General features: G+C 40.1%; 1 protein-coding gene across 2 annotated transcripts in view; it reads left to right on the top strand.

The window, feature by feature from the left end:
• LOC105473667 (protein kinase C eta) overlaps positions 1 to 22,614 on the top strand; it is a 232,376-nt gene that overhangs the window by 108,434 nt on the left and 101,328 nt on the right. For both annotated transcript variants that reach the window (XM_011727582.3, XM_011727583.3), the window contains exons 3-5: positions 15,064 to 15,214; positions 17,646 to 17,680; positions 21,102 to 21,190. In XM_011727582.3, coding sequence (XP_011725884.1) covers positions 15,064 to 15,214; positions 17,646 to 17,680; positions 21,102 to 21,190 — 275 coding nt within the window. The remainder of the gene's footprint in view (positions 1 to 15,063; positions 15,215 to 17,645; positions 17,681 to 21,101; positions 21,191 to 22,614) is intronic.

The following is a 22,614-nucleotide window of genomic DNA, read 5'->3' as shown; positions in this document are numbered from 1 at the left end:
CAATGAGATACCACTAGAAAGGCTAAAATAAAAAAGACCAACAACACTAAATGTTGGTGAGACTGTGGAGCACTAGAACTTTTCATATTTTTAGTGGGAGTTCAAAATGGTACAACTGCTTTGAAAAATGATCTAGCAGTTTCTTACAGAACTAAACAGATCACTACCCTGTGACCCAGCAGTTCTTATCTTAGGCATTTACCCAAGAGAAACAAAGCATATGTCCATGAATAGAAAAGCAGATGCCAGCTGTGGTATGATTTTGAACAGCTAGTGGAATAAAAGAATAGGGACTGTATCTGATGTTGCTGTTAGAGTAGTTAGGCAGATATGAGCAGGGCAGGAGAGGCCCCCCTACCCCTACAGGAATGTCAGCCGACCATCAGGTGATGGTCAGGTGGTTGTTAAACTGTCTCTCTAACACACTAGTTGGTCACAGCTTGCACCAGGGAAAGCAGACTCCCAATAGATAGAAAACACCTTAAACTCTTAAGCAGCAGCTTCCTTTCTTTCTTTCTTTTTTTTTTTTTTTTTTTTTTTTTTTGAGATGGAGTCTTGCTCTGTTGCCCAGGCTGGAATGCAGTGTCGCGATCTCAGCTCACTGCAACGGCTGCCTCCTGGGTTCAAGCAATTCTCCTGCCTTAGCCCCCCGAGTAGCTGGGACTACAGGCGCGTGCCACCACGCCCGGCTAATTTTTTATATTTTTAGTAGAGTGGGGTTTCGCCATGTTGCCCAGGATGGTCTTCATCTCCTGACCTCGTGATCCGCTCACCTCAGCCTCCCAAAATGCTGGGATTACAGGCATGAGCCACCGCGCCCAGCAAATCATCCAGCTTCCTCATTAGGATCTCAGGTGTTGAATGAGTGGACTCAGACTGCATGCTAAGAGACAAAATGGTGGAGTTTAACTGGTGTATGACCTTCCTCTAGGAACACTTAATTGGTAAGGGAAAAATGCCTAAAATGAGCATGTGCACAACTTCAGTAAACACACTGCACATGCGGCCCCTCCCAAGTGCTGGCAGGTCATTGCACATGCGGACAGTCCACCCCAAGGAAAAATCAAGAGAGGAGATGCAAACCTCAGCACCATGCCATTGTCTAAAAATCCCAAGTCAAGCTTTGGACGGGGTCCTTGGATCTCTCAAGTTGCCCACTTGGCCCTCTTCCATGTGTACTTTGCTTCCTTTCATTCCTGTTCTCAAACTTTTTGATAAACTTTAACTTCTGCTCTAAAATTTGCCTTGGTTTCATTCTACCTTATCCTCTCTCGCCAAATTCTTTCCTGCAAGGAAGCAAGAATCGAGTTGTTGCAGACCCATATGGATTCGCTGCTGCTAATGTTGCCATTTGGATTTTTTTTTTTTTTTTTTTTTTAGAGTGTTCCAGAATGCATGCTTAGAGAAGGGAATGTAATCCTACCACACCACTCAGCTCTGCAACAATATAGCTCTGCAGTAATGAGTAAATGCTGTTTGTTAGTTTATTTTAAAGCTCTGCTACTGATTTACTATTATATTTTCCTGGTAAAACCTTTTATTATACAATCACTTCTTTCTATTTCTAGCAATTCTTTCTCTTACAGTGTATTTTATCTGACATTAATGTGGCTGCATTGCATGTCTTTTGGTTAGTGTTTGCCCTGCTTTGCATCTTCTTTCATTCATTTACTTTCTACTTTTTCTACCCATGTCTTAGGTTTGTGCCTTATAAACAACAGGTGGTTAGATTTCCTATTTTTAGAAGTTTATTGAGATTCTCCCTCTACCGCTGTCTCTACCAATTCCATTTTTTCCCACCCTCTATTGGTTTGGAAGATAGAATCTTTTTTTTTTAAGTGATTATACTTGGAATTTTAACATGTCTATGTAACGAAGTTACCTACCACTTTACCCTCCTACTGAGCAATCTAAGGATGTTAGAATGTTTTTAACTCCAATCACTTTACTCCTGGCTTATGTGCAATTCCTTGATATTTTCGATGTCTTTTTGTTTCTTTTGAAGCTCCATTAACTAGATGTTATTACTTATTCCATCATTCTTTGTTTATATTTACCTACATGTTTATAACTTTTTAACATACCATTTTCTTGTATAGTTCCCTTTAGGAACATTTCCCTCCTTCTTCAAGTACATTCTCTTCAAGTACATTCTTTCTTTAGTGAAGGTATTTGGTAGTGAACAATCTCAGTTTTCTGAAATATCTTTATTTTGCCCTCATTCTGGAAAGCTAGTTTCTTACTTCATTTTATTTTTTTAATAGATACAGGGTCTTGCTTTCTTGCCCAGTCTGGTCTTAAACCTCTGGCTTCAAGCGGTCCTCCTGCCTTGACTTCTCAAAGTGCTGGGATTACAGGCACGAGCCACTGTGCCCAGCAATAACCCTAGTTTCACTGAAATCATGGACTGTTAAGATCTAGAAGGAACTTCACTCATTTTTGACTCAGCCTTTTCCATTTCCAGAAAAGCCTGCCACCAGGCACAGAAAGAATATATGACTTCCAGAGTCCCTGCTGATAATGATTTCTTAGCCTGACACTGAAGATACCCCCTTGTCCTGATTCCTTTTGTCCCCAAGCTAGGATCTTCAACATCTGTCACATTACCCTGTGAGAACCCTTTGTATTTAGAGAAGTTGGTTTTCTAGTTGTTCCCCAACATAGTTCCCCTGGGCTATGTCATTCCTCCCAGGAAGAGGGTCCTCTCCAAACTTCTCTACTTACCTTAGTATAAGCTCTCCTCTTCTGTCGTGGAGCCTTTCCTGACTACCCCAGCTGATGGGGGTCTTTTCCTGCTTCTTACCCTGTAGATGGCACTTAGCTTGGGTGCTTGATGCTTATCTCTTTATAGCTTATTTCTCCAAGTAGAATGCAGTGCATCTAGATCAGTAGTTTCAAAACCTTCTTGATCACACACCCATCTGTGAACAATAGTTGAGCATGTACTCCAAATATATTTCATTATAAATGTTATATTTATATAGTACTGTTATAAACATCATAAAATATACACAAAATTTTAGTGAAGAAGATGAGAAACAAATAAATGGATCCAGTAGTTCTTTCTGCAGCCCAGCATAGTGATCTGAGAACCCTGGAGTACTCTTCCCTGTACTGCTTGGTGGTGTTAGCCCTAATAATAGTAGACATTCTGTAAGTACCATATTGGAGGTTGATGACACAGGTACTAGGTGTTAAGGTGACTAGGTCAGAAGGTGAATATCAAGAATTCCTTGAACTTTATTTTCTCTTAACTCTGGACATTGTTGCATAATGTTTACTCTTCTTGCAACACCCTTCCCCATTTTTCCTGCTTCAGATCCCTTTGCCTTGTTCTGAAACCTTCACTAGCTTATAGTTTTATTGTCATTCCTCAGAGAAGCTATCCTCTGATTCTCCCATATCTGGTTAAGGTTCTGCCCTTCCACACTCCCATGGAAACGTTTACTGCACATAGTGATAGCCATGCACAGTCTAGCTCCAGCATTAGACAGATGGTCAGTTGAAGGCATTACTGTATCTTGTTCACCATTGTACCCCTACATCCCACCAGTATCCTGAACTTAGTCAGTGTTGAAAAACCGTCAATTGAAGAAGCATATGATGGAGATGGAAGGAAGTGGTTAGGTGTCCTTTCAGCCTATATTGAGACCACAGTTATAGCAAAAGATGGTCTGCCACTTGGTGCCCCAAATGGGGCAAAATACCTGATTGCCCCAGAAGTGGCTTGTGAATTGAATGACAACCTAGGGTTGAGAGGTCTGTTGTTTCTTATTTTTCAGTGGGAACCCTCACAGTTTGTTGAACTGTTGTGTATTTAGACTGTGTACTAGATTATGATAGGCCTCTGAATTGAAACTGAAATATCCAGACTTAATGATAATATGGTTTATTGCACTGGTACCAAAATTTCCAGAAGATGAAGGCATTGTTCGTGGTTTTTACCCAGCTATTTCAAATATTCTTACATACATTTTTACTTTTCCTAGAAAATTACAAACACTTACCCAAGGATAACACTGGATTATTACAGTAATAGAGAAAAAACCCTTTGAATGAATTTTAAGAAAAGAGAATCCATTTATCCTTGTCTAGTGGAATGTTCTCTTTCTGGTAGCAAAGAGATAACAACACTGGATTATAGAGGAGGGAGTTTATTGCAAATCCAAAAATCTGCTTTCATTAGAGGTTTCAATCCCCATCACTACCAAACCTTTGTTTATACTGTTTTAAAAACAAAGTTAATTTTTCCATCTCTTTTAAGTTTTATTTTGTTCCTCTATAAGCATAATAGAACTGTGAAAAAACAAGTAAAACCAACCTAGTAGCTAGGATAATATGCTTCTAAATTGTTAGCTTCTGACGAGGAGTAACCATATAAGGTAAATGACATTTGATTAAAGCAGTTGTCTTCTTGCCTATCTTTTTTTTTTTTTTTTTTTTTTTGCTTCTGTCACCCAGGCTAGTGGCATGATCATGGCTCACTGCAGCCTTGAATTCCTGGGCTCAAGTGATCCTCTTGCCTCAGCCATCTTAGTAGCCAGAACTACGGGTGCATCCCACCATGTCTGGCTGATTTTTTCGAAGATGTTTTTAAAGATGTGGTCTTGCTATGTTGCCCAGGCTGGTCTTAAACTCCCGACCTCAAGCAGTTCTCCCACCTCAACCTCCCAAAGTGCTGGGATTACAGATGTGTGCTACCATGCTTGGCATTTTAATTTTTTAATTATTATTTTAATAATCTTTTTTTCTTCTTTTTTCTTTCTGAGACAGGGTCCTGTTCTGTCACCTAGGCTGGAGAGCAGTGGCATGATCACAGCTTACTGCCATCTTGATTGTCTGGGCTCAGGCGATTCTCCCACTTCAGTCTCCCAAGTAGCTGAGACCACAGGCATGTGCCATCAGACCTGGCTATTTTTTTTATTATTTGCAGAGACAAGGTCTCACTACGTTGTCCAGACTGGTTTTGTACTCCTGGCCTCAAGCGATCCTCCCACCTTAGCCTCTCAAAGTCCTGAGATTATAGGCATGAGCCACCATGACCCCTTTTACCTTTTTCTTTTTTTTCCTTTATTTCTCCTTAATAAGAAAAAACGGGGGCGGGGGGGATACATGTGCAGAGTGTACAGATTTGTTACATAAGTATACATGTACCATGGTGGTTTACTGCACCTATTGACCTGTCCTTTAAGTTCCCTCCCGTCCCCTCACCTCCCCCTACCTCTTTTTAAAAAAAAAAAAAAGCTATCAAAAAATGGTGGCCGAGGTTCAAAGCTCTCACCTCGGTTTTGTAATAAAGGTGGTTAATCTTTGGTGTTGGATTTCAAATTAGTCTGTTTACAGTGAGCAACAGTACAGCAGTTTTAAAAATCATGTTGAATCAGAAACACGAGGAAGGCAGCAGAGCTTTCTCTCCGCCATGCACTTGGAGAAGGAAATGACTCGGCAGCATACTCCTCATGGCTAATATCCTTTAAGATTTCTCCAAAATCATGAAACCAGAACTTGAGAGCTTAAAAGCGACTTTAGAAGTCTACCAGTGGATAAGAGAGAAAAAAAAAAAAATCAAAAGGGAAATGGAATAAGCCAAACTAAAGGGCAGGATTCTTTTAGTTCTCAGCAGGAAACATATGTTTATCTGGAAAAGATTTTGGTTGGACAGGTTGTTTGTATAAGAATCTTTTTTGTGAGGAAGGAAGATCAACCTGGGCTTGCAGGCTGGGGTGGGGGTAGAGAGAACAGTCCCTGAGCTTCAAGTAAATGAGAAAAATACATAGATTTTAAACAGACGAGCCCTGCTTTCATGGGGATCATATGATCATGCTATCAGGTTACTTTTAAGTTGTGATGATGTGTACATACTTTACAAAATATGATTAAATGGTAACTTTAGTATTAGTGGCTACAAGAACAGAAACAGCAACTTTTAAAAAGATATGGAAAGATGTTTTGGGTGAAAAGTAGTTGGCTGTGCAACACATAGAGTATGACATACATCATTAATTTAAGACTGTAGATGTAGAGTATATATTTGGCATGTACACCAGGATTTTCAGTGATTATCAATGTAATAAGATTTATGATTTTTAAAAAGAAACTCTTCATGATAGTTTTCTGTACCACTTACATTTTCCACAGTGATTATCATGTTGTCTTTATAAACAAGGACAAAAGTAAATCAAAAAGAGAGATCTTCTGTGGTGCCTGTTCTCTGACAGCGGAGACCACATCATAGCTACGTTGTTCCCTTACATTGCATTTACATTACATTTAAAATGTTATCAGGAGGACAGAGGCTCGTGAATGAGACATGTTCTCTCCAGTTGAATTTAGTAATGAAGAATCAGAGAAAACATCTCCAGATAATTTGAAAATGTTTACATTTTCAAGTATATAAAACCAGGATACATCATCTCTTTTAAGCTTGGAGTTGACAAGAATGCCATTTTGAGATGTTTTTCAGATAGGATGACAGTGAGAGTCACAGTGGGGTTGCACCTTCACATTATGCAACCCAAATGTGATAGAACAGAAACATTTTTCCTCATCATCCTGAAACCGAGTGGCGATGATCCATTGAGGAATGTTTAATTTTCATGTATTAAAACATGAAGAATGTCTGACCTACTATTAATGAAAAAAAAATAACACCAAAAAGGAAAAGTGAAGAGGTGACAGCTAAAAGCCATTTTATGGATAATATCAATAGAGGAAAACGAAATATTTGTAGAATCACAGCAAGAGAATAGGAATTCTGAACATTTTTGCAGAAGGGAACTGTAGGATTCTTGCAGTTGATAATAGGACAGGAGGGAATTTCCATCATTATGTGTGCAGAAAGGAGTAGACACCGAAAGTTGAAGATTATTATCGTAAACATTTTCTACTTCACTTCACCTTGAAGAAGTCTACAGAAAGCATATATGGCACAGCTGGGCACAGTGGCTCATGCCTGTAATCCTAGCACTTTGCAAGGCCAAAGGGAGAGGATCACCTAAGCCCAGGAGTTTGAGACCAGCTGGGGCAACATAGTAAGTCTCCAACCCTACTTAAGATTTTTAAAAAGCATATATAGCAGTAAAATTTCAGTGAGAAATCAGGACCAGGGTAAATATAAATACATTACTATAGCATATAAATAAATATGGATGCCCCACCCATAGTCCCTCTCATCGCACAAAAGAAAGCTGGAAATGCTGAAAAATTAATAGCCCCCTGCCCTGAAGCAGCCATCAGCCAGTGATGAATAGGAGCCAGAGGATAAATAACCCAACTTCCTCACCCGCTGAGGGTGTTCAATCAGGTCCTTGAAATTCTCGACAGGAATCGAGCCTCAGTTGCCTGCCCTGGAAACCTGCTCAGTAATACCTTTATCGTTGGTTTCCTTCCCTTCCCTGTCTCACTTCTGTAATCCCCTGGTGCATCTGGGGTTTATTCCTGAATAAAGTACTTGCAACTTAAGTCCCCATCTTCAACTCTGCTCCTGGGGGAATCCAAACGAGGACAGGTGCAGACAGAGTAGAACAAGGATGAGCAAAGCAGGAGAGAGATCTGAAGACATCTCTAAGGTTGATTGGGTGACTCCAAGGATAGTGGCACAATTAGCTAGGAGAAAGAGAGGGTGGAGGAGGCTGAGAAGAGGGTTCAGCCCAACAAATGCCAAGTTTTAGGTAGCTTGAGGATACCTTGAAGAGATGCTGAGAAGCTGCTTAGAAATAAGGTTATTAGCTAGAAGCCAGAGCTGGCCAGGCACAGTGGTATGCACCTGTAGTCCCAGCTACTCTGGAGGCTCAGGTGGGAGGATGGCTTGAGTCCAGAAGCTGTTTGAGGTCAGCCTGGGCAATATAATGAGACCTCATCTCTCTCTCTCTCTCTCTCTCTCTCTCTCTCTCTCTCTCTCTCTATATATATATATATATATATATATATATACACACACACACACACACACACACATATATGATGTAGATCTATATATCATAGATCTATCATTTGTTGATATATATATATCATTATATATATATATATATCAACAAACCTCATCTCAATATAAATGAATGAATGAATGAAACCAGAGTTATAGCTGTATATTTGGGAATCCTCAGTGTACAGGCAGTTGATGAATGAACATCCAGAAAGACTAGAAGCATGGTATGCAGGGAACCTTGGGGCATACACATATTTAAAAACGGGGTGGAAGAGAAAAGCCAGTGAACGAGACTAAGAAAGAGGATTGTAGAGAAAGGAACCAGAGCTGTTATTGGAGCCAAGTCCTCTTTCTTCAAGGACTGAGAAGGGGAGAGTTTATACTTTGGAGTTTGCACAGATCACACACATGAAAAAGGAAAGATGATGATGAGAGGAAAATGGGAGGTCAGGACTCTTCTCCCATCCTGATGTGGTGAGAGGCTTTTCTCGTGGTTCTGGATGGAACTTGGGCCCTGTTGCAGATGCTCACATACAACATTCTGTTCTAATCACTGTTCTGCTGGCAGAGGAGGCTGAGTGATGAGTGAGCATGGGTTCAGCTTGTGTGGGTGCTATGAGCTGTACGTCCTACTCAAGAGAGTCAGTCTAGTAACAAATTATTTTCCTCTCCTTCTTTTGCCATCCTATTTAGTTTGCAGGATGGTTGGTGTTTGTGTGGGCTGAGATTCCTCGGAGGGAACCAAAGCCCCGAGAAATGTGTAGCACCCGTTGATTTGGGTCTCCACAGTGAGATGTGGGTCTAATACAGTGAGGCCAATCACTTTATCTGAGTTTGGAAATAACTATGAGTTACATAGTTAAGCTGTTTTCAAAAAACACAGAGGATTCTGTACTGCTAGTGACATTGAGGGGGCTTTTGCTGCCATTTTTTTTTCAACTTATTTTTTTGAGATGGAGTCTCACTGTGTCGCCCAGGTTGGAGTGTAATGGTGTGATCTCAGCTCATAGCAACCTCTGCCTCCCAGGTTCAAGCAGTCCTCCTGCCTCAGCCTCCTGAGTAGCTAGGATTACAGGCGCCCGCAACCACGCCTGGCTAATTTTTGTAGTTTTAATAGAGATTGGGTTTCACCATGTTAGCCAGATGGTCTTGAACTCCTGACCTCAGGTTGTCTGCCCACCTCAGCCTCCTAAAGTGCTGGGATTACAGGCATGAGCCACCACACCCGGCCTTGCTGCTGTTTTTAAATACCAAAACCTTTTGTTGCAGTCTTTATCACAGGTGCTGGCACAAAATTCCTGGTACCTTCTCCCTGTTCTAATTCACCAAGTTCTCCTTCCTCTTTTCCAAAGATTGCTAACCTAGAAGTCTTCCTTAATTAGTTAGAGGACTAGATCTGCAACTCCTGTAATTTCTTCGCTCAGTGCCCATGTCACTGTCACCCACTGGTGGTGTGTGTTTGTTGCAAATACCCATTTAAATGGATATTTACAACTTAAGTTAGTTAACTTAAGTCAGGCATTTGTTTAACACATGTCCTAATCTCTGTTTATGTCATTATTGTCTCAGGTATCATCATCATCTCTGTTTACATTTTTATGCATCATTTTTTATGCAGGTAGTTGCTTATTCAGTTTTTTTGATGATGTTAAGCAAAATTCTCTTGCTACCTTACCTCATTACCTTCCGGGGATATAAACCGCATAATATTTTCTGGTTCTTTCTTGATTAGTAGCTTTTGGTTAACTCTAAGATTTTTCTGTTTGTTTTTCTCACAGTTGTTTTCTCCCATATGTACAAATGATAAAACAAATATCTCAGGAAGAAGAAAAAAGACATTTGGTAGTATATCCAGTAGTTCAACAATAGTCAACAGAGTCTGGCATCCTCACTTCTGTCATTGACTGCTTGACCTCACTTAACCTTCCTGTTAGTTTCAGTTTCCTCACTAGAAAATTTATTACTTTCCAGGGATACCAGGAGACCTGGTGTTAATAAAGGGCACAGTGCAGGGTGTGTGGAAGATTTTAATTTCAGTTCTAGCACAAGCTAGCTAAATGTCTCTCGGGTACATTAACTTCTCTAGGCCTCAATCCTAGGTATTCATTCTTCTTCTAGACAATAGACACTTGAATTAAAAATCCTTTCTATCGGCCAGGTGCAGTGGCTCACACCTATAATCCCAGCAGTTTGGGAGGCCGAAGCAGGAGGATCACTTGAGCCCAGGAGTTCGACACCAGCCTGAACAACATAGCAAGACCCTGTCTCTTAAAAAAAAAAAAAAAAATCCTTTCTATTCCTACAACTCTAGGGTAGTGTGAAGTAAGGGTTTTCACAGTTATACTGGGTAAGTTACTACCTGTCGGGTACTTCTCTAATCATGCTGTACTTATTAACTTACCGAGTCCTCCAGTGGCCCTATGAGGAACACACTGTTTATGTTCTATAGATGAGGAAACTGAAGCATAGGATGTTAAACAACTTGCCCAGGGCCACCGAGCTTATAAGAGGAGAAGCAGTCTTTACACCCCAGGCTCCAGATTCCACAGACTCAACCACCAAACTCTCTTGTCTGTCGTCATATAGAAGGCTGTTCTGTCTTCTCAGTGTAGCCCCCTTAAAGATAAGCCGCAGGTCTTAGTAAACCACAGCGCTTTTGCTATTAGGCAAACTAAACTTGAGTTAAATCGTATTTTACACTGAATTGAAGTTATATTCTCTGTGCATTTTATGCCAGTAATTCTGGAAACTGAAAAGTGCCATGCCAGAAATTTTCTCTGATTTAATTTGCTTACAATCATTTTAAAAATGAGGAGCTGTGATCCACGCGTTTGCCCCATGTTGGCATGTTTTAGAAGTACTTTCAAATATATATTTCTGCTGCTGGAATATAAAACCATAAATTCAGGCAGATAGAACAAAAGGCCAAAGAGTGTGATGTATTTACTGTTTTTGAGATAAAGTTGAAACAGTTTACAGAATCCCAGCAAGAGAATAGGAATTCTCAGAGACAAACTCCTCCTCCACAGAGGCCTCACATGACCAACACAAGTTTCAGTCCAGTGCAACTTTTTGCAAATGAAAACTTACCCTGGGGTTGTTTGGAGACTCCTTGTCACTTGCGCTTTCTAAAGTTCTCAAAACGAGCATGGGATGACAGTCCAGTTTTAGGAAATATAATTTTAGTTCAGAAGAGATGGAGTTTCAGTTTAGAATAGTTAATCTTCATTATATTTGACATAATTACTCTGTACCCTGTGGATGGGTGGCTTTTCAAAACCCACTCCTGGTGAGGCAGATCAGGGCTCCAGGCCAGCACCCCTCTGGAGACTGGAATGTGAATTTTTGTGCCGGGGCACAGAGCCAGCTTCCTATTTATTTAGAGCCATTGAGCACCTAAGGAGCCGAACAGAAGTTGTGATGCAAGTTTTTGCTGCAGAGCATGTTAGGGTTGCCTGACGTGTCTAACTAAAATATGATCTGAGAGATTTCTCAAAGCCCTGGTTGATTTAAGCACCATAGTATTCAGTAGCGTGTTTTGAGTCCTTTTAACTCAGTCCTAAATAAACAGGAGGCAGTGCAAACAATGAGGAAGTTCCCTCTGCATTCCGATGGTGAAGTGGGGTTGGAGTCTGTAGGCAGAAGGAGTGCAAGAGGAGAGCTGTTTCCTTTTGTTCATGGCAGCAGTCTAGAACATGGTGACTGAAAGTTATTGGAAGCCATGGGGGCCCCAGATTTCTTTATGTGACTAAATGTCTTGCAAACTCCCAGGTGTGTGTGTAGGTGCGTGAGTGTGTATGCTTGTTTTCTAAACAAAGAGGCACACGTGCAAAATAATGTAAAAGGGCAGAGTGAAGTTTGTCCATGTCGCTGTATAAAAGTGCATGGGACGTGCCTGGGGCAGGAGTGAAAGAGACACGGCCCCAGGTTGTGAGAGAACAGATTGAGGTGCGCTCCCAGGCTGCTGTGGGAACAGTGGGTTAGCATGTCACCCAGCTTTAGGATTTGGGGGAGGTTGCTCAAGCTCCGAGGCAGATAGGTTAAGTCTAATTTAACTCTTAATGGTTGGAAGAAAAGAGGGAAGGACAGTTTAAGAAGGTGAAAAATCAGGAGTGAAGGCAGCAAGAAATGATTGGCATGCAGTTTTTTCCTGAATCCTCCTCTGGTTATAAGGAATCAACTGGAAAATTGCAGTGGCAATAGCTGTTAAGAAAAAAAATAGGATTCAATTCATGAAATATTAAACATGTAAGTGAACTGGCATTTTAACGAATCTTTGTAGTATTAAGGGATTAAAAAAGTTAATTCTTGGTAATTAGATCCTCAGGGAGAACTTAATTTGCATCTATGTATGATAAGTGTTTACTATTAATAATTCAATACAAGTTTTGCTTTGGCCAGTATTGAGCTGGGTCTCAGGCTGGTGAAAACAGAGGCTAGAGAGAGAGTGATACCATTAGCCTAATTTTGTCATCTGCAAGCAAAGGAATGTTAAAATCTGTTCACTTCGTGGTTTCTAAATGACTTCTAGAAGTATCGTGCATGGAAGAAGGCAGTGTAGTGTAGTAACTTCTGTTCTTATGCAGTCCTTAGAACCTGTCAGGATATTGGTTATGACACTGTTCCCACAGGGTGGATGACGGGGGCATCTTTATCTTCTTGAGACATATGGGAAACTTAAGAAGGAAAGTAACTAGGCCGTTTGCCAAAGATTACACCTACCTCCAAACAAAAAGTGAGGCAGGTATGATTTTAACTGTGCTGAAATCTCTGAAGATGTTGGTGTCTTAGCCAAATTCATTTTGACTCTTTCTGCATTTCACTCTTTGAGATCTATTGAGTAGACTCCAATTTCTTTGACAGGTGTTGTCACATTGGTCTCCACAAAAATTATTATTGAAATAATTACTTTTTTTCTTGCTTTTCTTTTCTTTTTTTCTTTTTTTTTTTTTTTTTTTTTTGAGAGAAGGTCTTGCTCTGTTGCCCAGCTGAAGTGCAGAGGTGCAATCATGGCTCACTGTAGCCTCAACCTCCTGGGCTCAAGTGCTTCTCCCTAGTAGCTGAGACCACAGGCACATACCTGGCTTTTTTTTTTTTTTGGGAGAAAAAGAGTTTCACTATGTTGCCCAGACTGGTCTCCAGCTCCTAGGCTCAAGTGATCTCCCACCTCAGCCTCCCAAATTTCTGGAATTAAAGATGTAAGCCACTGCGCTTGCCCTAAATAACTGCATTTTTTTTTTTTTTTTTTTTTTGAATGCTGCGATGTGCCTAGCTTTGTGCTAAGCTCTTTGAATGTGTTACCTGATTCAGTCCTTGGGAAAACCCTAGGAGGAAGGGGCCACCTGGTTTCTAGATGGGAACCCTGAGGCTTAGCAAGAAAAAGAGAGCCGGTGTGGTAGGGCCAGGACTGGAGCCCGGTTTATACTCCTACCAACAGGATGGGGGTGCCTGTTTCACTTCATCCTTGTGAAAAAGGACACTTTAGCAATCCTTTTAAGTATTTGCCAACCTAAGAGGTAAAAATGTGATTTAGTTTCTGGTTCTTATGTGTCCGTCTTGGGTAGGATTGGACATCTTGGCATGGTTATTGGCTGTTTGCACTTACAGTTTTAGGAATTGCCGCTTCACATCCTCTGCCCCATTTTTACTGGATTGTTCATCTTTTTTTTAATTGATGTCTGTGTATTATAAATAGTAACCCTTTGTCATGTGTTATAAGTCCTCTCCTCAGTTTATTTCTTTCAACTTTCTGCTTTGTATTTTTTTGCCAGATAGAAGTTTAAATTTCTTAAATTGCAAATCTGTGAACTTTTGATGGCTTTAGAGTTTATTATCCCTTTTTAAATTTTTTTTAAGAGACAGGCCACTATATTGTCCAGGGTGGCCTTGAACTCCTGGACTGAAGCAGTCCTCCTGCCTCAGCCTCCCAAGGTGTTGGTATTATAGACATGAGCCACTGTACCCGGCCAAATTTTATTATCCTTATCTTATCCTAGGAGTATAATATTTTTCTGTGTTTTCTTATTGTTCTATAATTTCCTTTTTAACAGGTATCTGAGATTATCTTTGAAATATTCTGTCTCTTCCAGGGTTTAAAATTTTTTTAGCAAATTATTCTTTCATGATTTCTTAAATTTCCTTTGTTTCAATGATTAAAGCATTATTGAGGAAATAAGCTATATTTTATTAATCACAAGTCTCTGCATACACTATAAAACTTCTAGTATAATTATTTGGAAGACATAATGATGCAGTTTCAGAGTCCTCAGATTAGAAACCACTGTTTTAAAGGCATGAGGTTAGAAAAAGAATTTTGCACCTATTCCAGGCTAATTGCTACCTATTCCAGGTTAGCAGAGGTGGTCCTTTACCAATGGCTTTTGGACAGAGCTCTCATAGTCTGTGCTGTGGGCGATTCCCCCATTCAGTGTGCGAGGATACCAGAATTAAAGAAGAATAATGAGAAATGCTTACAGCCCATAGATAGACGTGAGGTCACAGACAGCCAGACTGGAGCTAGGAGACCATGTTGATGTCACATACTGCCCTGTCAGAACCCTGGGAAACCCTTGGTCTGTGCTGCAAGAGATTGGCCCATGATAGCCAGTTATAACCCGGCAGTGGGCATCTCAGGGGTTTGCATAGGTCTAACCTTAAAAAGCCACATGACTGGGTGTGGTGACACAGACTTGTAATCCCAGAACTTTGGGAGGCCAAGACAGAAGGATCACCTGAACCTGGGAGTTGTAGATCAGCTGTGGCATCATAGTGAGACCTCCATCTCTATAAAAAAAGATTTTTTTTAATTAGCTGGGTATGGTGGTGCATGCCTGAAGTCCCAGCACCTTGAGATGCTGAGGTAGGAGCATCACTTGGGCCTGAGAGTTCGAGGCTGCAGTAAGCCGTGATTGAGCCCCACTGCACTCCAACTTGGGTGACAATATGAGATCCTGTCTTAAAAAAAAACAAAAACAAGAGTCCTATTAGGAAACCATAATGATTTTGGGGGGTATGTTTTAGATCTTGAAGAAAGAAAAAATAATTTGGGGAGTACTTGAACTATCAAACTTTCTCATCTATTAGGTGCGTTAGGTTCCTTACATCGTATTCTTTTTTTCCTTCCTTTTAATATATAGCTACTCTCCAGAGAGACCGGATCTTCAAACATTTTACCAGGAAGCGCCAAAGGGCTATGCGAAGGCGAGTCCACCAGATCAATGGACACAAGTTCATGGCCACCTATCTGAGGCAGCCCACCTACTGCTCTCACTGCAGGGAGTTTATCTGGTAAGGAGTTCCCTGACTTCCGTCCTCCTCAGAGCTTCTCTCTAATAGGCTTCCTCTGATGATGTATGACTTCAGCAGAATGCATGATTATTTAAGAGTTCTTTTGGGATCTGATTTTTGCCTCTTACTCTAATATGTTGATCCAGTAATTTAAATCTCCATTGCAAAAACATCTAAATAATTTACAGATCCAAGTTTTAGATATTATTTCTTTTTAAAATCATCTTGGTAAAGATGCTAATGAATCCTAAACTGGTCAAAAAGCATAAATCAGAGAAAAAAGCTAATAAGTCAATAAATAGACAATCAGTAAATTGGATAATCAGCCCCTAAGGACCAAAGAATAATCAACAGTATTGCTTTAAGAAGGCATGAGTCACATAATGACTTATGGAAATTCATGGTTGCAAGAAAACTAAACACAAAGTAGTCTTCAGCTTCTTGGTATGTAGCAGAAGATAATAGCCTTCAGTGATCATATACTATAATCTAATCCCTGGCAATTAGTAACTAAGATGATTCAACATTAAGAAATTCTAGAGATTTGGGGCAATATCTTACTAGATATGCAACTGAAGCTTAAGTCTCAGTCGCAGTGGCAAATGTAAAATAAATTTAAGCAGTAGTTATCTTTAATGATAAATTAAGCATATTTATTTGGAAAGGGAAGAAAGCAAGATGCCCTCAGACACCCATCTCAGAAGGAGAAAACAGTTTGGTAGCATGAAAGGAGAAGTATGTTTTTGTTGTCAGCTTTAATTATTTTGTTTAATGAAGGCAGAAGCCCTTGGGTCAGAGCAGTTTCTGAATGTTGATCAATTACTTTGTATTTTGGTTTCTGTGATTACTTTGGATTTTGTATCTTCAACAGTCAGAACCTAGGGCTAGTTAATACTTCAGACATTTTTAATCAAGAAACAAGTTTTGAGACCCTAAACTGGCTATAGATATGAAGCCAACAAATGTGTCATAACATTTATTGTATTTAGGAAAAAAATTCTATTACTTTTTTTGGGGGGGAGGGGGGAATTAGCAGCCCTGGTGTTTTTGAGCTCATGTTTCCTCTTTGCATCAGGCTGCGCTCGACTTAGCCGCAGCCCCACCTCTCCATGGTTCTCTCACTTGTGACCTAAGGGTGCTTGCGTGTTGCAGTGTATTTCATGTCACACCTTTCTGTTTCTTTTACATGACGTGCTAGGCCCCTGTCGGCATTAGTGGTGATGGCCCCTGACCTGAACTGACATTTGTAATGGAAACTTATTTGATCATTTCACTGACTTTTTTCCACCAAAGAAACATTAACTGCACCCAACTAACCTTTAACGCCTCCCTCCCCCATACCCACACACCCTCACACTCATACTCTCTCTCTCACATACACTTAAAATATTGGTGTATATATTAATATATATGGTTAAGAGTATGGACTCTGACATCCAGTCTCATCACCAACTGGGTGTGTGACTTAGGCAAGTTATGTAGCCTGTCAATGTCTCTTCATTTGCAAAATAGAGACAACAATCTTATTTTACTTGTATAATAAACTTTCATATAGTACTTAAAGGGCCAGGCACTATTCTGAGCATTTTATATTACAACTTTTAATCTTCATTAGAGCCCTGTGCAGTAGGAACTGTTATCATTAGTCCCATTTATGGATGAGGAAACTGTGGCTCAAAGGATCAGGCCTTCTGGCTTCAGAGTCTGTGCTCTTAACCATGTTATTTTGTGTGCTGCCTCCCATGGCTTTTTGTGAGGATTAAATGAAACAGTATATATCAGCCGCTTGGCTCAGTGCCTGGCACATCCTATGGGCTTAGTTACTGTGGTCTTTGTTCATGAGAATGATAATACTCCCAATATTACCATCACCATCACCCGTAGAATATATTCAGGAGAGACAAAGATGGAAGTGGTGAGCCTGAAGGGTATATTGTGGCGGCACCTCTGCTCACCTGTGGACTCCAGGGGTGATATGGACACAGGGACAAGGGCAGGTCCCCTGGGACAGGAAGCTGCAGTAGACTCATCTGTGCATTTCCACAGTGTATCTGTGTCTGTTTACTTCAGCATCTGTACATCTTTATGTGAGAGAGAATAAGGTGGGAACTCCTCAGGCCAAGGCTTAATCACACGTACAGATGAGGATTTATTGCCACTGAGGACTTAGGAAATTGCCGTGGAGGCAGATGGAATGGGAATGGTTGTGATCCACCCATTTGTATCATACAGCACATTCTAATCCATCACATGATTTTTTCTTTGTGTCTCATAGTAACAAACAATGGCTCAGAAAGCACGTCGTCTTTGCTTCTTCCCTGAAATTGTAGTTTTCATAAAGGAGGAGAGGATGAAATTTGTTTTCCTTAAGGACTATAAGAGGCTTATTGCTGAAATATTTGACTGATGGTAGTTTTCTTCTCTTCAACAGGGGAGTATTTGGGAAACAGGGTTATCAGTGCCAAGGTAAGGAAACGTTTTTAAAACCATGTTTCATTTTGTTCCTGTGTTTAAAAAATGATTATACCAAGAAAAAACAGAGTCTCTTCCCTTAGTTTTGTGATAAATAACTCTCTGTAGGTCAAAGGAAGCCCCCTAGTAGATACAGTTTGGTTAGATCTTGGCCATATTTTATACAATGTAGAGAGGATGTTTTTATTTCTAAAGCCAGGCTACCTAATAAAGTTTCATTGTTTAAAGTTTTGTCTCTGCAATAACATGAGAGTACTAAACGGTAATGTGATTTTGTGAGCATACTCTTAAATTTTGAAGATACACTTTTGTTTTTTACAATCCTATTGATAATTGTTAGGGGTGAAAAGTAGCACACGATTGTTTTCTCTTTTTCCGGGAACATAAGCTATTTTCCAAGTTGTTTTTTGAAATTTTATGATTTCAAAAAAAAAGTAAGAAATGTTCAAAGTTAAGCTGTCAGTGATCTTGTAAGTTACTACATGTTACATTTATTTTTCACAATCTAAGACGAAACCAATGTACTACTGTTTCTAGCATAATTGGAATGAAATACAATGGCAGGAATGGATGAAGAGCCCTCAGTCCGGTGATGTGGCCAGACCAATCAGGCTTACCTGTCATTTGGGTCCCCCTTAACCTTTGGCATGAGTATCATCACATAGCTTATACACATGGGACCCGTTTCACTATGTGGATGATTGATAGAATGGCACCACATATCCTAGAGCAGTAGCCTACATGTGGATAAGAAAATCTCACCTTCTCTTCTGGAAGAGGTGAGGTAAAACATTACTTCCCTTGGATGAACTGAATAAGACATGCTGTTGGATCTAATTTTGACTTTACTATGTATGAACAATTCCACTGAACTTTCAAAGTTCGGAAAAAAACAAATGTATAATCAATATGACAGCAGTAATTGACCTGTATGCTGTTAATCTCAGTCCCAAGTGAAAAGACAGTTCACAAGCCGGAATCACTATCCCTTTGTGGCGTGGGCCTGTGAGCACAGGAATATGCCCTGCAGTGCGTGGTAGCCCATCTTATGCACACCAAGATAAGTTGAGAAGCTCTGAATAAACAAGATTATGGTTTTGAGTTTAAAACATGGGATGTATGATACATCTCTATTGTTATTTTCTTTTTCACTTTGGCGTATAGTGCCTGGATATTTGATGGCCTGATTTTCAGTGGGTCACCTGCTATGTAAAGAGCAGTAAAGACTATTAGTTAGGAGACATGCAGACACTACTTTGGTGATATCTCCCTAAGGCATATAAAACCAAATGCCTGGTTGGAGAGAGGTATGCCATTCTAACGCTGATCAAAAGCAAACTGGCATAGGTATTTCAGACAGAGCAGACTTCAGAACAAGGAAAATTATCAGGAATAAAGAGGGGGCAGCAACAAAAGGGTCAGTTTTCCAAGAAAACTTAATGTTTTTATTTAAGTTTTGTTTTATTTAAAGACCAGTGTAGTAGTACATAACAATTTTTAACATGTATGTATGTACCTAACAACAGGCATCAAAATACATGAGACAAACTGATAGAATCACAAGGAGACATGAACAAATCCACTTCTATAGTTGGAGACTTCGATATCTCAGTAACTGATAGATCCAGCAGGCAGAAAATCAATAGGGATATAGGTGATCTAAACAGCATTATCACAACTAGGTGAAATTGACATTTATAGAATACTCCGTCCAAAAACAGCAGTTTTCACATTCTTCTCGGGCTCACAAGGAACATTTACCAACATAGACCACATTCTGGGCCATAAAACATACCTTACCAAATTTAAAACAAGAGAAACCATAAACAGTATCTTCTTAGACCACAATGGAATTAAACTAGAAATCAATAACTGTAAGATAGCTGGAAAACCCCCAAATATTTGAAGGTTAAACGTCACATTCTAAGTAACACATGGGTCAAAGAAGAAGACTCAAGAGAACATAAAAAATATTTTGAGTCAAGTGAAAATGAAAATATAACTTATAAAAATATGTGTGATACAGCAAAAGCAGTGCTCAGATGGGAATGTATATCATTAAATGCATAAAGTAGGAAAGAAGAAAGATCTAAAACCAAGATTTGAAATTTCCACTTAGGAAACTAAAGAAGGAAGATAAATTTAAGCCTCAAGTGAGCATAAGAAAAGAAATAATACAATTAGAACAGACATCAGTGAAGTTGAAAATAGGAAAACAACAGAAAAAAATCCATGAAATCAAATGCTGATTCTTTGAAAAGATTAATTGGTAAGCCTTTACCAAGCTAACCAGGAAAAAACCAAATACCTCAAAAAATAAAGTCTTTCTGTGTAAAGGATGGTTTTGAGATCCCCTCATATAAAAAAACCAGTTCTCTGGACACTTTCAATTTGGTTCTCCTGAGAACTGAATCTGATGAAAGCTAAATTTGTTTTAAGGTATAATGCTATTTGCTGACATGTCACCTCTCCTTATGTAGTTAATCCTAAAACCTTCCACATGTCTTGAAAGATCTTAAGATGATGTATATTTTTATACTGCTTCATTGCGTGTGTTTATCCTTTGATGACAAGCTCGACTATCTGTGCTGTATCACTTACCTAGATGTGAATGAAAAAAACGTTATTCAGAAAGTTCTAAATATTTCAACAGTTGATTAAGCCATTCAGCAAACATTTACTGAATGCCTCCTCTGTTCAAGGCATCATGCAGGGAATTCGGAGGGCATTACAAGGCTGGGTGGAAGGTTTGAAATGAGGGGGCAGGCTAAGGGTTGTGGGAGATCAGAGGAGGGCAGGTAGTTTCAGTCTAGAAGTGCGGGTAGGGGTAGAGTATTTTCATGGAAGAGACATTTTTTGAGTTACATCTTGTCCTAAACTTAAGATTTAGTTAGTTGATAGGCAAAAAAGATATCCCAGGGAGAGGAAAGGGCATTGATAGTTTGTTGGAAGGGTGCAGATGTGCTCCAGGAAGAGCAACCCATGTCGTTTTTACTGGAACAGGTAGATCCCATAGAAGAAAGGTGACAGGCAGCTTGGGGCAGCCTCTGGAGGGCCTGGAACCTGGGTGGGATATTTGAACTTTGTTGATCAGCAGTGAATTACCATGGAAGGTTTTTGATTATGGGGACGGGACTAGAGTGTTAGAAGAGTCCTCTGGTGGTGGGTGCAGGATGGAATAAAGTCAGGAAGGAAGAAATAAGTCCAGGACTTGATAATGGATAGTTTGAGCCTGAGCAAAGGTCTGTGTTAGGATGGTGGCAAAGGCGATAGGAAGGATGGGCATACCAGCTGCTGTCATGTGGGCCAGACGAGTCTAGTCTTGTTGGCACGGTGCAACCCTGGTTGACTCTGCTGTAACTGGCTGGACTGTGAGCTTCTGATCAATGTATAATTGCTGGATTTAATTTCCTAGTGTGCACCTGTGTCGTCCATAAACGCTGCCATCATCTAATTGTTACAGCCTGTACTTGCCAAAACAATATTAACAAAGTGGATTCAAAGGTAAGAGGATAGCAGTTTGCTGATTAAGTGTGTATGTATATTGTGTGTGCTGTGTGCCGCCATCTCCCTCCCTCCCTCCCTCCTTTCCTCCCCCTCTTTCCTTCTCCCCGTCCCCCAGCCTCTGCTTTCCTCCCCCTGCCATTTCCCTTCCACCTTCTTTGAAGCCAAGGGTGGTATTAGAATAGAAATTTCTCTCTCTCTCTTTTTTTAAATTATGGCATTTGTATTTCTGTACTTATGTGGCATCATCCCTCCTTTGCGAGGACCCCATTAGTGGTTGGCTGGGTATAAGCTATATGGATTGATTCTACTCATTTAGAGAGACTTTTGGCAGAGTGAAAGGAGCCCTGAACTTGGCATCTGACAGCCTGGATTTGAATGCTGAATCCAGCCTCTGTTAGCCATCTTCTCTATGAGCTGAGGCAAGGCCTACAATCTCTCTTTGCCTCAGTCTTAAAACAGGATCAGTGTTACCCTCACACAGTTTTTGTAAGTTAAACAACATAAAATTGATGTGACACATATGTTAATAACTGTAAATTACACTTCTTAAGTAAAAAGATTGCTGGCTTTCTCCAGCCTCTTAAGAAATTTCAGGGAAGATGTCTGTCTCTCTCTCTCTCTCTCTGTGTGTGTGTGTGTGTGTGTGTGTGTGTGTGTGTGTGTGTGTGTGTGTTTAAGCTTCAGCATCATTCTTGCCACTCATATTGCATTCATCTGCAACAGGCATACATTTTAAATTCTGGAGGTAAAAGCAAATGGAGTGTTGCTGACACTTAGCAGTAGGTTTGCAGAGGCATTGGAAGAATGACTCTGGAACACAATGGTTCTTTACAGTACACATATAGGATTGCTAAAGAGTATACCTAGAGCTATAAACCACAGCTTTTCCAAGAAAGAGGCCAGAGAAGTTTCAAGAGGAGTAATGATTACCCTACTCCTTGTCATGCATGGGTCTGTTGTTATAGCATCAAATTGTGGTATGAACTGCAGAGTACATGCCTAGTGGAATTATTTGCTGGAAACTGAGATTTAACTCAGATTGTCAGATTGCAAATGCCAGGCAAAGAAAGGCTGGAAGGACTGAATAAGTAGTTACTTTAATGTCACTTTGGAATAAATTCCTTCTGTGGTTCCATGGCTTCTGAGTCTCTTTATTTTTCCCCCCATGACACAATGTCTGGAAGAACTTATAGTGATAGCAAGTATATATAGTGCGTAAAAGACCCATTTAATCCTGAAGTTAAAGGGTTCTGGAAAATAGATGGGGGTGTTAGGGAATTGGCAAGGAGAGAAATATGGCCTGAATATGAAAGATGAAGTGAAAATATTAATTTCTATTTCTCAAAATGGCGAATGATCTAAAATGTGTTTCCCACATTTCTGTCTTGTCCTGTTCATCAGAAAATGTGTTTAGTCTGGTT

This window comes from Macaca nemestrina, chromosome 7 (genome assembly GCF_043159975.1).
Source record: "Macaca nemestrina isolate mMacNem1 chromosome 7, mMacNem.hap1, whole genome shotgun sequence".
Classification (NCBI taxonomy): Eukaryota; Metazoa; Chordata; class Mammalia; order Primates; family Cercopithecidae; genus Macaca; species Macaca nemestrina.
This window is presented reverse-complemented; position numbering and strand designations above follow the sequence as displayed.